The sequence below is a fragment of the Cebus imitator genome, unplaced genomic scaffold, assembly GCF_001604975.1.
Source record: "Cebus imitator isolate Cc_AM_T3 unplaced genomic scaffold, Cebus_imitator-1.0 Scaffold17, whole genome shotgun sequence".
NCBI lineage: Eukaryota > Metazoa > Chordata > Mammalia > Primates > Cebidae > Cebus > Cebus imitator.
Window position 1 is genome coordinate 5,845,731 of NW_016107332.1, and position 15,933 is coordinate 5,861,663.

General features: G+C 38.9%; 1 protein-coding gene across 2 annotated transcripts in view; it reads left to right on the forward strand.

Moving 5' to 3' along the window:
- The first annotated feature begins 309 nt into the window (after positions 1-309).
- Positions 310-15,933, forward strand: part of AP1AR (adaptor related protein complex 1 associated regulatory protein) — a 38,614-nt gene continuing 22,990 nt past the window's right edge. Inside the window, exon 1 of one of the 2 annotated variants that reach the window (XM_017509911.2) lies at positions 310-774. In XM_017509911.2, coding sequence (XP_017365400.1) covers positions 692-774 — 83 coding nt within the window. In that variant the 5' untranslated portion in view covers positions 310-691. The remainder of the gene's footprint in view (positions 775-15,933) is intronic. The other variant, XM_017509918.2, reaches the window with a different exon arrangement.

Here is a 15,933-nt window from a genome sequence, read left to right on the forward strand (position 1 = left end):
CTCTAGCCCCTCACACGCCTTTGAAACAAAGTTCCAAGGCTAAGCCTTAACCATGCCACGCCCAGCGTGTTCGGGACGAAGGTGCCCGAAACTGCAACGAGAGAAGGAAAATTCCTAGTCAGGTCAAGGTCCAACAAAACAAACATTCGCAAGCGGGAACTGAGCCGTCTCCGAGGCAGAGGCAGCTGAACCAAGAGCGAGCGGAAGTGACTTAAAGGCCGGTCGCCGGAGGAGGCGGGACCCCGAGGCAGCGCGCCCAATTGGGGCGCGGGAGAGGCCGGGGGTGTGGCAGCGTCGGCGGCGAGCGTGGGCCTGGGAGCGCTGGGGGGCGGGGCCAGGGTGCTTGGCTAGCGGGGACTGGCCTCCTTCGGCGTTGGAGGCGGTCAGTCGTGCTGGGCTCGGGGCTGAGACGAGAGGGGCCATGCGGACGGCGAGAGGGTACAGAGCCTTCAGCCCGGTGCTCCTCCCTCGCGCGGCGGTGGCTTGGCGGCCGCTGGAGTAGACACTACCTTTGTTCCTAACGCCTCATCCCTTTCGTCGTCCCGGCCCCTCACACTGCCGCGCTCCGGCCGGCCCGCCCTTGGTCCCTGAACCCCATTTCGGCTCTTGCCGCGCGGATGCGGCTGCGGAGCCTGGGTTTGGGCACTGAGCAGGAGGAGGAGGAGGAGCGGCGGCGCCTGGGCGGCATGCGATGGGGAACTGCTGCTGGACGCAGTGCTTCGGGCTGCTCCGCAAGGAAGCCGGGCGGCTGCAGCGAGTAGGCGGCGGCGGAGGGTAAGCCCGCTGGGGGAGGGGCCCGGTCTCCGTGGCTCCTCCTATTCAGCCCCCGGCGGGGAATCCCTTTCACTGTCCCCCAGCGGCTGGAGGTGGCGGCCGAGAGCCCTGCTACACTCACTGCTTAGCAGACGTCAAACGGGTGGTCTCGTGGAGGCCCAGTCTGGGGGCCGGTCTCAGGGCCTCCTTGGAAAGAGGTAGAAGAGGGGGCGGGGTGTCGCTCCTGCCAGGGTGCCCTGTCACGCGGGGAAGGAGTCACGGGAGACATCATCTCCAGGAAACAAGGGGCAGCCTCGCGCTAATAGGCTTTAGGTCCGGCTCCACGGCAACCTGGACACACCCTGCGCTGAACTTAGGTTTAATGCCAAAGCTAGTATATTCCGGTATCTCACCCTCTCTTTGTCCCTGATAGAACAGTTGGGATCTGGCTCCAGAGTTAATGCCTCAGATTAATTTTAAGTACTAGTCATTTGGATGCTGGAATAAAATAAGGTTCCAGATACTGATGAACTCTTTGATAGCTACAAAGACTTGCTGAATTGCAGGGTTTCCAGTGGGTATTCAGATTCTTGGTGCTGTTAACTACAGGGGCAGTGTGTAATTTTTTCATATTAAATTTTTGAAATTTCGAGAGGAATGCCTCGTCCTGATTGCTACTCAAACGTCCTGTAACATTAGGTAAATTGTAGTCTTTCTGAGCTTCACTTCTCTTGAGTAAACCTGGGCTGTGCTTAGGTTTTGTATATGCACCATCCACAGAATAGCAATTTCATAATTCCGTTTTTGTGTTTTTTATTTCATAAATATTGAAAAAATTAGAGCAAATTCCTTTGGAGTTGGCTTTGTGGTTATTAAATATCCTTCAGAAATTCAAACCAAGAATTGAAAATCTGAACCAAGCCAGTTTGTGTAAGGAATAAGACTATTTCGCACTTTCTGGAACAGATTGTTACTTTTTAATAATCTGTTCCATTTAACCAACATTATTGGGTAATAACAGTGTTCAACATAAACTGAATGATCATAACTTGAATCTTTGGTAGTGGAGATCTTTTAAAATATAATACGATTCTCATTCATTTATCAGGCGTTATGCCACCTCTCTGATACAAAGTAGCTAAGGTTTTACATAAGTATCCCCAGAATGGAAGGACAAGGATTTGCAGTTTTGTGCCTAGTTTAATAATTTGATTTCCCTGATTTATGAGTTCTTACTGTTGAATGGGACGTGACAGCTGTTTTATCTTGTCAACCAGAATCATCTGATTTAAGTATTTCTAATTGTTGTGTGTGAATGCAACTTACAATGTCAAGCTGCTTAAGTAGTGTTGTCCAAGAGCTAGATACCACAGAGTCTTTGTTTTTACTATTATTTATAGTTATGTTACAGGACATTAAATTCTAACTCTAAGAAAGTTGGGGGTGGGGATTTCTTACATTCTAAATGGGTAAGCAAAAAACTTTGTATTTGACTTTGGACTGCATGATGTGTCTGTGGGATTTTAGTTTAGTTTTGTTTTTTTCATGTGGTCTCTGTGGAGTACAGCATTAAAATTGTAGGTTCTACTCCCTCAGCTTATGAGCTTGACAACACAGGAAAGTGGCAGGAGGAAATCCATGAATCAGCGTGACTGTTAATTGTCTGTAGATGTGCCATAAAAACATAAGTAGGTTGATTCTTTCTTATCTGAAATACTTGGTTTGGATTCAGATTTTTTTTTTTTTAGATTTTGGAATGTTTGTTTGCATTAGATACTGGATTCGTATCTGAACATCTGAAATCCAGAATTCTCCAATGAGCATTTCCTTTGAGTATCATGTGGACACACAAAAAGTTTCAGATTTTGGAATATTTCAGATTTTGGAGCATTTCAGATTTTGGGTTTTGGGGTTAGGTATACTCAGCCTGATGTTGGATGTTTCCTGTTTGTGGGCAAAACTCCTTGAACAAGTCCCGTAGAGGCAGAGAGAGTTAGTTTGTAGGCTGTGAACACTGTCATCTAAAATCATATAATGATGATATTGATCCTATTACTTTAAGTCTATAAACATAGGATTTGACAGTTCTCTTACTTGAATTTTCTGATTATTATTTAACAGCAATTTTAATATTGTTTCAGCAGCTTTTAGTAAGCATGTAGACTCAGATGGATATAGTTATTTGTGCAGTAAGGTTAAACTCACTTATTTTAATTTTTTTTTAAATCAACTGTTAGTTTCAATTTTTTTTCAAGTATAGACCTGGATAGTTAACTAGTAGTTCTTTTAAGGGTGAAAAAGTTTAGGAGTAGTCACAGAAACTTGATCTTATATGTCATTGTAGTGACGACAGAAGAAGAGGGTGTCCTCAACTCTTTGAGCTTGATTTAAGCTGGACTTCACAAGGATGCTTTATGATCTAAGGCCTGGTTTCTTAGCCTTGCTGATTGGCATACCCCTGGGAAATCTCAAAATCAGATCACTCATTTTTTACTATTCAATCTCAAAATAACTTTATAAAATACTAGGGAATTCTAGTATTACATATTCTAGGATATCTGTTTCAACAGTCAAAATATCAATATCAGTGTTGAGGTGTGTTGAGGCATGTTGGAAGCCTTACTACTAATAAAGTTATTTGGTGATTAAAGCAGAGAGAATTAAATATCTTTAAGGAATAAAAAGTAGACATCCTAATGAGTCATACTTCTTCACTGGAGTTTTGCCTGCCAGCACTTTCTACAGGGCTCCATCTGCTGGTCAGTTCTGTTTCTCTGGGCAGGTCTTTGTATAGACTTTTCTTAGTTTTTTCTTTCTCAGATGGAAGATCCAACTAAGTTTTATTGTGTTATATTTAATTATTTCTGTATTACTTTATAATTACACACAGTAATTCCACTTAAACTATAGTTTTGTAGAAAGATATAACAAGATTTTGTATTCTTATCAACATGTAACGTATGTTGGCCTTGTTGGCTCTGGCAGCAAAGTTGCTTTCAGGCAATAGTTTACAGTAATTTGCTTTTCCATTCCTAGTAAAAATGATTTTAATAATAACTGTCAACATTCCATTATTCCCTATGTGCCAGGCACTGTTATAAGTACTTTACATGATCTCACTCCTCCCGCAATCCTGTGAGGCAAGTAAGTACTATTATATATAGTATAGGTTGAAAACTGAAACTTAGAAAGTTGACCTTTCCCAAGATAGCAGAGCTGGGTTTGCAACCGAGGTCCGTCTGAATTCAGAGTTCTTATCCTTAACCACCACAAATAGCTCATGGTACATTATTCTATAGGTAAACACGTGGTTGCTTTCTCTCTCATTGCAGTATCTCGAACTTTGTCACCACAAGAACTTGTTAATATACCTGAACAACTTGACTCTTTATTTTGTGTGATAAGCTTTTTCTTAAAACTATGCACTTGATCCCTGCAACATCACTTTTATCTTATTTTCCTGTTTCTCTCCTAGCTATTCTTTATCTAGTAAACCTGGCATTTTTCCTGTCTTCTCTTTTTTGTTTAATTTCCTTCACATGTATGTTACCTGCCCCTGAATAAATTTTACCCATTCCTATGATTTCAACCACCACTACTTCCAAATCTCATCTTCTGCTTGTACGTCTTTTCAGTTGTCTACCTAAGAGATACTCTTGGATATATTCAATTAAATCTCTATATATTCTTTTCAGTCTCTTCTTACACATACTGAACCTGTTTTCTTCCTCTCTTCTGCCATAAACATTGCCTTTCAAACTGCTTGGTCAGCAGCTTCCAGACTACTGTCTCTATTATAGCTCATACTTAGCCCATCCTCCCTTCCTGTCATGAGTTAGGCTTTCTAAAACCCATATTGGATTGTGTCTTTCCTTTGCTGAGCAGCTTCTGTCTGCTCCCTGATTCCCATAGCTAAATTTCTAAGTCTTTTTTTTTTTTTTTTTTTTTTTTCCTGAGAAGTCTCACCCTCTCGCCCAAGCTGGAGTGCAGTGGCGTGATCCCGGCTTACTGCAACATCCGCCTCCTGGAGTTAAGTGATTCTCCTGCCTCAGCCCTGCAAGTAGCTGGGATTACAGGCACCTGCCACCATGCCTGGCTAATTTTTATATTTTTTTAATTATTTTTTTTCTTTTATTTTTATTGCATTTTAGGTTTTGGGGTACATGTGAAGAACATGCAAGATTGTTGCATAGGTACACACATGGCAGTGTGGTTTGCTGCCTTCCTCCCCATCACCTATATCTGGCATTTCTCCCCATGCTATCTCTCCCCAACTCCCCACCCCCCGCTGTCCCTCCCCTATTTCCCCCCGACAGACCCCAGTGTGTGATGCTCCCCTCCCTGTGTCCATGTGTCCTCATTGTTCAACACCCACCTATGAGTGAGAACATGCGATGTTTGATTTTCTGTTCTTGTGTCAGTTTGCTGAGAATGATGGTTTCCAGGTTCATCCGTGTCCCTACAAAGGACATGAACTCATCGTTTTTGATGGCTGCATAGTATTCTGTGGTGTATATGTGCCACATTTTCCCTGTCCAGTCTACCATCAATGGGCATTTGGGTTGGTTCCAGGTCTTTGCTATTGTAAACAGTGCTGCAGTGAACATTCATGTGCATGTGTCCTTATAGTAGAATGATTTATAATGCTTTTTTTGTATTTTTAGTAGAGACGGGGTTTCACCATGTTGACCAGGTGGGTCTCAAACTCCTGACTGCAAGCAATCCGCCCACCTCCACCTCCCAAAGTGCTAGGTTACAGGCATGAGCCACAGCATCCGGCCCTAAATTTCTAAATATTTTTTCCTCCTGTGACAGCATGATGAATTACATGGCATTCAAATGTACAGCATAATGTCCATTTGTATACTCAGGATTATATGCAGTTCTATATTTGAGTTTTCATAATCTCTGTCAAAAAAAATGTCAGAATACAAATCTGTGAGAAAAACATTAAAAGAATAACATTAAAGCTATTCTAATTTTTAAAAACACTTGTCATTCATAAATCTTAGCATTTTAACTTTTTTGATAAGTTATCCTCCCAGCTACTAGTATCAAATTTAAACTTCTGACAAAGCAATATAAGCTTAACCTGCTTTTACCAGTGTTATTCTCTGCCATCCTCTCACTTACCACTTGTAATATCCTATATACCTGATAGACTATGCTTGTTCTTGTTTTTCTAATATACAGTGTTTTTTTTTTTTTTTTTTCCCCAAGACGGAGTTTTGCTCTGTGTCACCTAGGCTGGAGTACAGTGGGTGCAATCTTGGCTCACTGTAACCTCTGCCTCCCAGGTTCAAGCAATTCTCCTGCCTCAGCCTCCTGAGTAGCTGGGATTACAGGCATGCACCACCACACCCGGCTAATTTTTGTATTTTTAGTAGAGTCAGGGTTTCACCGTGTTGGCCAGGGTGATCTTGAACTCCTGACCTCATGATCTGCCCACCTCAGCCTCCCAAAGTGCTGGGATTATAGGCATGAGCCACCGTGCCCAGCCAAATATAGTGTTTTCTAGCCCTATGCCTTTATTTATAAGATTTCTTTTCTTTTTCTTTCTTTTTTTTTTTTTTCCTAAGACAGAGTCTCACTCTGTTGCCCAGGCTGGAGTGCAGTGGTGTGATCTCGGCTTACTAAAACCTCTGCCTCCTGGGCTCAAGCAGTTCTCCTACCTCAGCCTCCCAAATAGCTGGGACTACAGGTGTGGGCCACCACACTTGGCTAATTTTTGTATTTCTTATAGAAACACACAGGGTTTCACCATGTTGCCCATGCTGGTCTCGAACTCCTGAACTTAAGTGATCTGTACACCTCAGCCTCCCTCAGTGTTGGGATTACAGGCATGAGTCATTGCATCTGGCCTCTATTATATTTCTTCTTTTTCTAGTTTTTGGTGAGCTTTCACTTATCTTTACCTTACCTTACTTACCTTCCCTATGAAACCTGCTCCAAACCTCTGAAACCATATTATCTCCTTGAGGAAATATTTTTTGTGGGCTTATTTCTGTTCTATATCAAGGGTTGGCAAACTTTTTTCTGTAATGGGCCAGATAATACGTATTTTAGGGTTGGCAGGTGGTGTGGTCTGCCCTAACTACTGAAGTTTACTGTTTTAGTGCAAGAGCAGCCATAGACAGTGTTTCAGCAAATGAGTGTGGCTGTGTTTCAATACAACCTTATTTACAAAAATGGGCAGAGGGCCAGATTTGGCCAGTGGGCCATAGTTGCCAACTCCTGGTTCCAAGTACCATGATGTAGGCTGAGAGCTCCTTAAGGTCAAAGCCTGTTTTATATCTCTCTTCATTCTCAGTATCTTGCTGAATGAATATCCAGAAGAGTTATTTGAACTTATAGGATCTATAAAACAGTAATTTCTCCTATCCTTCATTTTTTTTAAGGCCTAAAGATAATTCCCTAACTTTGGCAAAAACACCACATGTCCACATACTTAAAGACATATCCTACCAGTTTTATACTGACTCACTATTTTTTATAGAGATTACATTGAGTACCTTTGAGAATTTTTAAAATACTTATTATAATATGTATTGCTTAGATATAGAAATCAATGGTGGCAGTGTTAAGAGATTTATTTTGGTTTACTGTATGTTTGTCAGTTTTGAAAAATATAAAAGTGTAAGATGTTTTTTCGGAATATCATAAGTTAGAAAGGAAAACAGTAGTGGATTTGAATGGATGTGGATTTCTTAAACATTCTTTGTTAAACCTTAAAGACTCCCTAAGGCTCTGTTCTGAATCTCATTTTATTCTTCCCTAATACATGTTTCTTCTTTAATGTACTTTTCCTGGGTGTTGGTACATCACCTGTATGTTAATGAGTTCAGTCATCTCAGTTTGAGCTCTGCAATATCTAATTACTATTGTATAGTTCCACTTGGCTATCAAACATAACCGTAAATTCATTTTGTAAAGCTGAATTCATCTTTGTTTCCTTCTGGTAGTTCTTTCCTCCTTTTTTCTCTTTAAGCCCCTGCCTTTTCTACTACCTTGTGAGTGGTATATGTAGTCACCTAAGTCATGAAACTAAGAATCATACCAAGTTCCTTCCTGTTACTCACCCTTCAAACCCAGGTTATCGAGTCCCTACCTTCTGAATGGCCTCTACATGTTAGATCTTTCTAACATCTGTATCCCCTCTGCCTTAGAACAGACCCTTCTGTCCTCTATATTTGTAGTTCTACCCTCCTGATATGCCCTTTTGAACATGTGTCTCCCTAATCCGAAAACCAAAAGGAAAGTAACATAAAACCTTACATAGATTCCAGTCTTCTGTTGACCTCTAGCTGTTACCCTGACTACCATATCTCCCTCCACCTATTACCCTATCTCCTGTCTTTTCCCTTACATAATTTCCTTAGGAATTGTCTAGTCTTGCCTAGTCTGGATGTCTATTTCCCCGCTTCTCATTCAGTCTTCAAGGTAACCTAATGTTCACCTTCCCTGCTGCTGTTCCCCTATGCGTATTCATTTTCTTCTTCTCAGTCATGACATTTTAGAGTCCTTCAAAACTTACAGAAGACTTTTCTCACACTGTACTCTTCTCAAGGAATGACATGCATGTAGCTGCTAATCTAGGAGTTGTCTTTGACACTGTTCATCATCCCACATTTCGAGTCCATCTCCAAGACCAGATGATATTTTTTTGCCTCTTAAATAACTTTTCAGTCCACCCACTTCTCTCACTGCTGCCACTTTAATCCAAGCTGTCGTCATTTGTTGCCTAGATTTCCAGTAATTCTGTGTGTATTTCTCATTCGCCATTCTCTGACACTACTTTGTTTACTTTGTTTTCCTTCATAGCACTTACCATTCCATGACTTTCTAGACTCTGAGTATTTGTCAGTTGACTGTTCTCCCTTAATAGAGTATAAATTTCACGTGATTAGAGGCTTTAATTTATTTCTGTATCTCCAGTGCACCAGCAGTGCTTGTCACATAGTAGGTGCTCAGTAAATATTTGTTGGCTGAGTGAATAGACTCAATAAATATTTGTTGACTGAGTAAATAGACTATCAAGACTATAGTCTACCCACATATATTCCTGACCTTTTTCAATTTATCCTGCACCTGGAGTCAAAGTGATCTTAAATGCACATCCGATACTCTGGTTTCTCTTCAGAATCGATAAATCTTTTGCCTTTTAAATGCAAATCTGTGACACAAATACAACATAAATTCTTAAGTGGCTTACCAAACTTATAGGATAAAGACTGTAATCTTTAATGGGGCTTTCAAGGCTCTGTGTTATCTTTTCCTTGCCTACCTTTTCTTTCTCCTTTTCTTTTTTTCTTTTTTCTTTATGTGTGTCATACTCTTCCTTGAATCTATTTCTTTCCTTTTTACTTAGATAACTCCTATTCACTCATCTTGTAGATGCCAGCTTAAGAATTATTTCCTACAGAAGTCTTCCAAAACCATCTCCTACCCTCCAGAGGGTAAGTCTGTATACCATCATGGAACCATCTGCTTTTCTTCTGTTCACATTCTTAATTTATAGTTATACTGAAATAGTGTGATTATTTGGTTAATGTCTGTCTGCTGCTCTCAGTAAAGGGAAGGAGTTTATGCCTGTTTTTGCATCCCATTTAAGGAATACCCAGCTCTTAGTTAAGTGCCTAGTACATATTACATGTTCAGTAAATACTTGTTGGCAGAATTAATGAATACAGTATCTTGAATATGTCAGGTTCTTCTCACTCCCCCTTGCCTTTGGTACCAGCTGCTCCCTGAAACATCTCTTTCATCTGCTTGGAGGCCTGGCTTATTCCTCTGCCTGAGGCTGATTTTTGATGACACCTCATCTGAACATATGCCCTTTTAAAACATAGTCGTCGTTAATTTACCTATGTGTCTATCCTATTAGACTGTAAGCCTTTCGGTTACACGGGTTTAAAATATTTCAAATGTATAGCTATGCATGATACTGTATTTTAAATACATGTCTATCCCTGTCACTCAGTAACTTGGGAAAATAAAAAATTGGAAGATTCAATGGCATAGATACATAAGTGGCAACAGCTTCCAAAAGAAGAGGCTTGTCAGTGATTTCAGATGCTGCACACAGATTCCAGAGGATGAATAGGAAAGAACTAAAAGACCTTTAAGGTCCCTTCTGATTATTAGTTTCCTTTAAATCGGGCTCTTAAAGGTAATGACTATTTTTTAAACCCTTACATTTTGTCTTTGACATGTTGGGACAGAAGATTTGTCTTCTTTCTACCAAGGCATACAATTAATTTTTTGAACATATTCTTTCTAAATGTGTCTATTAGGAAGCAGCTTATTAAACAGTAAATATGATTACTATTATGACCTGTATTATTCAGGGCTCTCCAGAGAAATTGAACCACTAGGAGATATCTGTGTTTTTATGTCTACGTGTAGATATATATATTAATATATATATAATGAGAACGGTCATAAGGAGCTGCCTTGGCCGGGCATGGTGGCTCATGCCTATAATCCCAGCACTTTGGAATGCTGAAGCGGGTGGATCACTTGAGGTCAGGAGTTCAAAACCAGCCTGTCCAACATGGCAAAACCCCGTCTCTACTAAAAATACAAAAAATTAGCTGGGCATGGTGGTGCATGCCTGTAATCCCAGCTACTTGGGAGGCTGAGGCAGGAGAATCTCTTGAACCTGGGAGGCGGAGGTTGTAATGAGCCAAGATTGTGCCACTGCACTCCAGCCTGGGCAACAAACTCATCCCAAAAAATAAATAAATAAATAAATAAATAAATAAGGAGTTGCCTTATTTGATTATGGAAGTTAAGTCCCACAATCTGTTATTTGCAAGCTGGAGACCCAGAAAAGCTGGTCCTGTAAATCACAATTCATGGGCAGGAGAAGACCAGTGTTTCAGCTCAAACAGTCAGATAGAGAGAATTCAATTCAACCTTCCTTCAACTTTTTTGTTCTGTTCAGGCCCTGAATGGATTGGATGATGGCCACCCACTCACCTTGGAAAGGGTGACTTGTTTTATTCAGTCCACCAATTCAAATATGAGTCTGTTCTGTAACACCCTTGCAGATGCACCAGATACGATGTTTAGCCAGATATCTGGGCATCTGGTGACCCAGCCATGTTGACATATAAAATTAACCGTCACATCACCTATGTCACTCCTATCCCTACCTGGAAAAATCTGTTGATTTTATCTTTGAGATTTGAGCAGTTAAATCTCTATTGAAATATTTGATACTAATTGAAAAGCAATGTTTCCATCATCTTCTATGTAATAGTTTTTGCCAGGCATTAGATTTGTAATCTTTCCAGTCTTCTGTCTTGGGAAGCTTTTAATTTTTAATAGACTTTGGAACAATTTACCGTGATTCTTCATCATTTATTTATAGTGTCAAGCAAAAGATATAGGGAAAGACTTTTTTATTTTATTCTAACAGATATAAATAAAAATATAAAGAAAAGGAACAATATCATTGTAGAATTTGTGAGAATTTTTCAGTTACTTTTTGCTTGTCACTTTGATATGAGTATATACCTATGTAAAATAAAATGAAAAGCATAAAATACTGCATTTTAAGCCTATTCTTAACAAGACTGTTTTTATCTTTAATAAAAGTATCTTGAAACCTACCTGATAACATCGATAAGTAAATATGTATGCAAGTATCTTCACTTTTGTACCATGTTAGTTTCAAATTCTTCCAAAGTTCTATATATGCCTCTATCATTCAGAGTATTATGCACCAGGAACCAGTCATAGCCTTCCTTTTCTACCTCTCTGAGGTCCTTTACATGTTTGAATCTGTCTTAGGATGTGTTGCCATAAAGGCATATCTGAGGCTGGGTAATTTATAAAGAAAAAATGGTTTACTTGGCTCACAATTTTGATGTCTGGAAAAGTTCAGGGTTCGACATCTGCATTTTGTAAGGTACAGACTGCTTCTACTAGTGGCAAAAGGTAAAAGGAAGCCAGTGTGTGCAGAAATTACATGGCAAAAGAGGAAACAAGGAGGGGGTGCCAGGCTCTTTTTAACAACCAGCTCTCTTGGGAACTCACTCACAACCATGAGGATAAGGTTGGCACCAAGCCATTCATGAGGGATCCGCCCCCATTACCTCAATGCCTCCCATTAGGTCCCACCCCTAACAACGGAGATCAAATTTAAACATGAGATTTTTAGTGGACGAACATCCAAACTATAACACAATCCACTCTCACAACTTCAGTAGTTGTAAAGTGGATACACAGAAGCTTACATTCCTTCATTTAGAGACAGCTTACAGGACTGTAAGAATTACATGTAAATGAATGCCCATGGATGACTTGGAGGAACTCTGTAGACTGTTAAGAGGAAAAGTACACTTCTATTTTCTTTTGTTTTTGGAGCCTCTTTCTTTCAGCTGCTCAACTTTCACCCTAATTAACACAACTAAATATACATGTTCTTGAATAGAATTGTGGGTTGTTACCCAAATAGCTTCTCAACTTCCTCTTTGCTCCAGGGCATGTGACTGGATTCCTGAAAGTGAAATGCACATATTATGTGCTCATAATCATTTTCTTCATAGCTCAGCTTTATATGATAATGTTATATTGCTAGAGAATTATTCTAGCTTCTCACATCACTTTGTCCTTTATTGTTTCACTGCTGACATTTAAGTCTTATATCTTGGATTTACCGCATTTATTTTTCTTTTGTACTTTCACTCTTGATATTGCTGCTTTCATACATCCCCATGTGGATTCTGACACTTCTACCATCATCTCCTTATTTTCCAGTCCATCTCCCAAACTAGATGATTTTTATCTTCTAAATATTTCTTTTTAATCCCTCCACTTTTCTCTCTGACACCACCCTAGTCCAACTTATTTCTTGCTTAGCCTCAAATTTGATTGCATAAATTATTCCTGCATTCATTCTATGCATTTATCTCCACTCACTGTTTAGGACTTGTATGGTTCTTGGCACTTGCAGGAACAGCTTCTTATATGAACCAAGGTTTACTTCTGATTCAGTCATTAATTTCTATTTCTGTGCAGTGTTGTATTGTTTTAATAGGCCATAATTACCCTTCTGTTGATGGGCATTTAGATCATTTCCAACTTCATTTTTTTTTTCTTTTTCTTTTACAAACTACCTCAATTTGTGCAAAGAGATCAGTGTCTCTTTGTACACATGGACAGCAGATTCTTTATGTGGATATACCTAGGAGTGAACCTGCTGAGTCATAGCTTATGTACCTCTTCAAACTCAGTAGAAAAAACAAACTTCTTCAAAGCAATTATACTACTTTAAACTTTTACCAATAATGAATTTTTATTGCTCCATTTCCTAACTCTTGGGTATTGTCAGATATTTTTTCAGCCTGTTGATGTGAAGTGCAATCTAATATTTTGTGAAAACTTTATTGTATAGTATTCCTATATACCAGCAATAAATAGTGCATATTTTAAAATTACCTTTTAAGATAGCAGTGAAAAAATATAAGAGGGTAGTAATCAATAATAGATATGTAAGACTAGAACAAAGTTTTTAAAGACACCGTCTAAATAAATGCAGGGCAATACCATTTTCATGTGTAAAAAAACTCACTGTGCTTAAGATGTTCTCTACCTATTTACTAGAAAATTAGTGCATTTGCAGTTAAAATCCTAATAGGAATTTTGTGGAACTTAAGCTGATTCCAGCAATTTATATGGAAGAGCAAAGGGCCATAAAAAGGCCCACGAATTTTGAAGAAGGTAACTTGTCCTATCAGATTACAGGCTCTAATAATTTAAAAACCTGTTGTATTGCCACAAGGATAAACAAATTGGTGAACAGAATAGAATATAATACCTAGGCACTTTTAGTCAACTTGAAGGTGAAGCTCAGTAGTCTTCATTTTTAAAAGGCAATTGTTTTATGCCACAGGAAGAGAATGACTGCTTTTCTAAAACAGAGTTGTCAAGACTAAATACCTATCATTGGACAGTTTCTAAATGTATCATGCCTAGTTCAGAGACTCATAGCCATTTTTTTTTTCTTTTCTACATCAACTCGCAAAGGTGTGCAGCAGTCTCCTGTCAGTAATAGTGTTATATTGATTTTTCCCCAAAGATGAGGGAGGGATACCTCCTTAGATTTACTCTTGTCATTTTCTCTTGTTTCCTATGGTGCCTCTAACATTCACACCTCCAAAAATCTCTGGTCTATATAAACGTGGAGTTTTCTTATGGAGTTATTTTGCTGTCATTATAAATGAAATTAATATGAGATTCAGTAGGTTTAGTCAGATGTTACAAATATGAAAGCAGGATTTTATAAATATGAAAACTGGATTTTAGCTTCCTTGTTTTTAAGCAATTATGTTTGCATAGTAGAAGAATCTTAGATTGCTCTGTACCAATTTACACTATAATTTTATTTAGCAAATGTAGGGAGCTCTGTACAATATGACCCACTTATAGGCTAACAATAGGTCTGAAAAAGTAGGATGGCTTTTCTCCTTTATTTTTAGATTCTTAAGCGGTTATGACTGAAAATATTAGACCAGATTTTCTTTTAACTTTAAATGTCACCAGATTTATACACTCCTAGTTTTTACCTTTTTATGAATAACTTTATTAATAAAATGTTTATGAGTAATACAATTAAACTTATTTTTTTCTTAAAAGAATGTTCTAAAAGTAAATACTGTAAACAATGTTACATATATAATTAGCACACTTTTAGATTCCAAGCTACACACATAGTATCAGAACATGCACGGCAGTGTTTTCAGCTACAGAACTGTTGATAGATTGAAAATGGAGGGGGAAGAATTAAGGAAGATCTAAAAGATACTTATCTACACTTGACCTTGGGTATATATTGAAAAGAGCTTACTTTTTGGAGTTTAGATATTTCACATAATTTTTTGTGCTAAGTCTTCAAAATCTAGTGCATATTTGACACACAGTAGCCTTTAAAGTTCAGACTAGTCAAATTTCAGTTGCTCAGTAGCCACCTGTGGCTAGTGGTTATCATACTGGACAGTGCAGATCTATCCAATAGGATTGCAGTACTTCATAGGATTATTCCGGGGAGGAAATGAATATAAGACACATGTCAAAAAATAAGCTCTGTTCCTGACCTGTTGTAGGCACTCAGTAAATGCAAGCCTGTCTTTGCTCTCCATTATATTAATAACTTGCTATGTTTTGGTTTTTGTAGCATATGTAGTTGGAAACTTCAAGTCAATAAAATATTGACTTTTTTTCAAATTGAAGAAAGTAAAGTGTTATTATTATTTCTCTAACGGTAATTGAGAGTTAGCTTTTATAGTAGATACTGCTGCTTTTGCTCATTTTGTTTCCTGTCTTCCCTTCTAAGACTCAGTTTTCACCTAAGATTATTAGAAATGTACATTAATAGTTGGCATCAGATTTCTGCTTTTAGACTATGATTTAGTTTCCTTTTGCCTCATTTTCTTTTTTTTAATGATTCTGCCCTATGTACATATAAAACTTCATTTTGAAAAATATTCTCAACTAGTACCTATGTAATAATGAAATATGACTGCACAGTACTTGGGGAACCTGAATAAGATGAGTTACGTGATTTTTCCTGTGGCTAGTTTTGCTGTCCCATCAATACATAATTTTAGGCTGGGTGTGGTGGCTTACACCTGTAATCCCAGCACTTTGGGAGGCCAAGGCACGCTGATTGCTTGAGGCCAAGAGTTCAAGACCAGCCTGGCCAATACAGCGAAACCCTGTCTCTACTAAAAATACAAAAATTAGCCGGGTATGGTCATGTGTGCCTGTAGTCCTAGCTACTTGGTGGGCTGAGGTAGGAGACTTGAGACTTGCTTGAAGCCAGGAAGCAGAGTTTGCAGTGAGCTGGGATCGCACCACTGTACTCTGGCCTAGGTGACAGAGTGAGACTGTCTTAAAACTAACAAACAAAAAAATACATAATTTTGTTTGGGCACCCTCATTGGTGATTTCATTGTGTCCCAGGCTCTCACTTTCAGCCTTTTGGGTCAGGTGGAGAAAACCAAGGTAAATTTAATAATTTAAAATGAGAAATGTAACTGTCAAGGAATGGTATAGTACTTGTGTCTTTAGGTAAAGACATTATTTTACTATAAGCATAGAATAACAGGGTGGGAGGTGCTTAATGAGAGTAGATTCGGAACAAGAAAGTTAATTATACAATTCAAATAATCC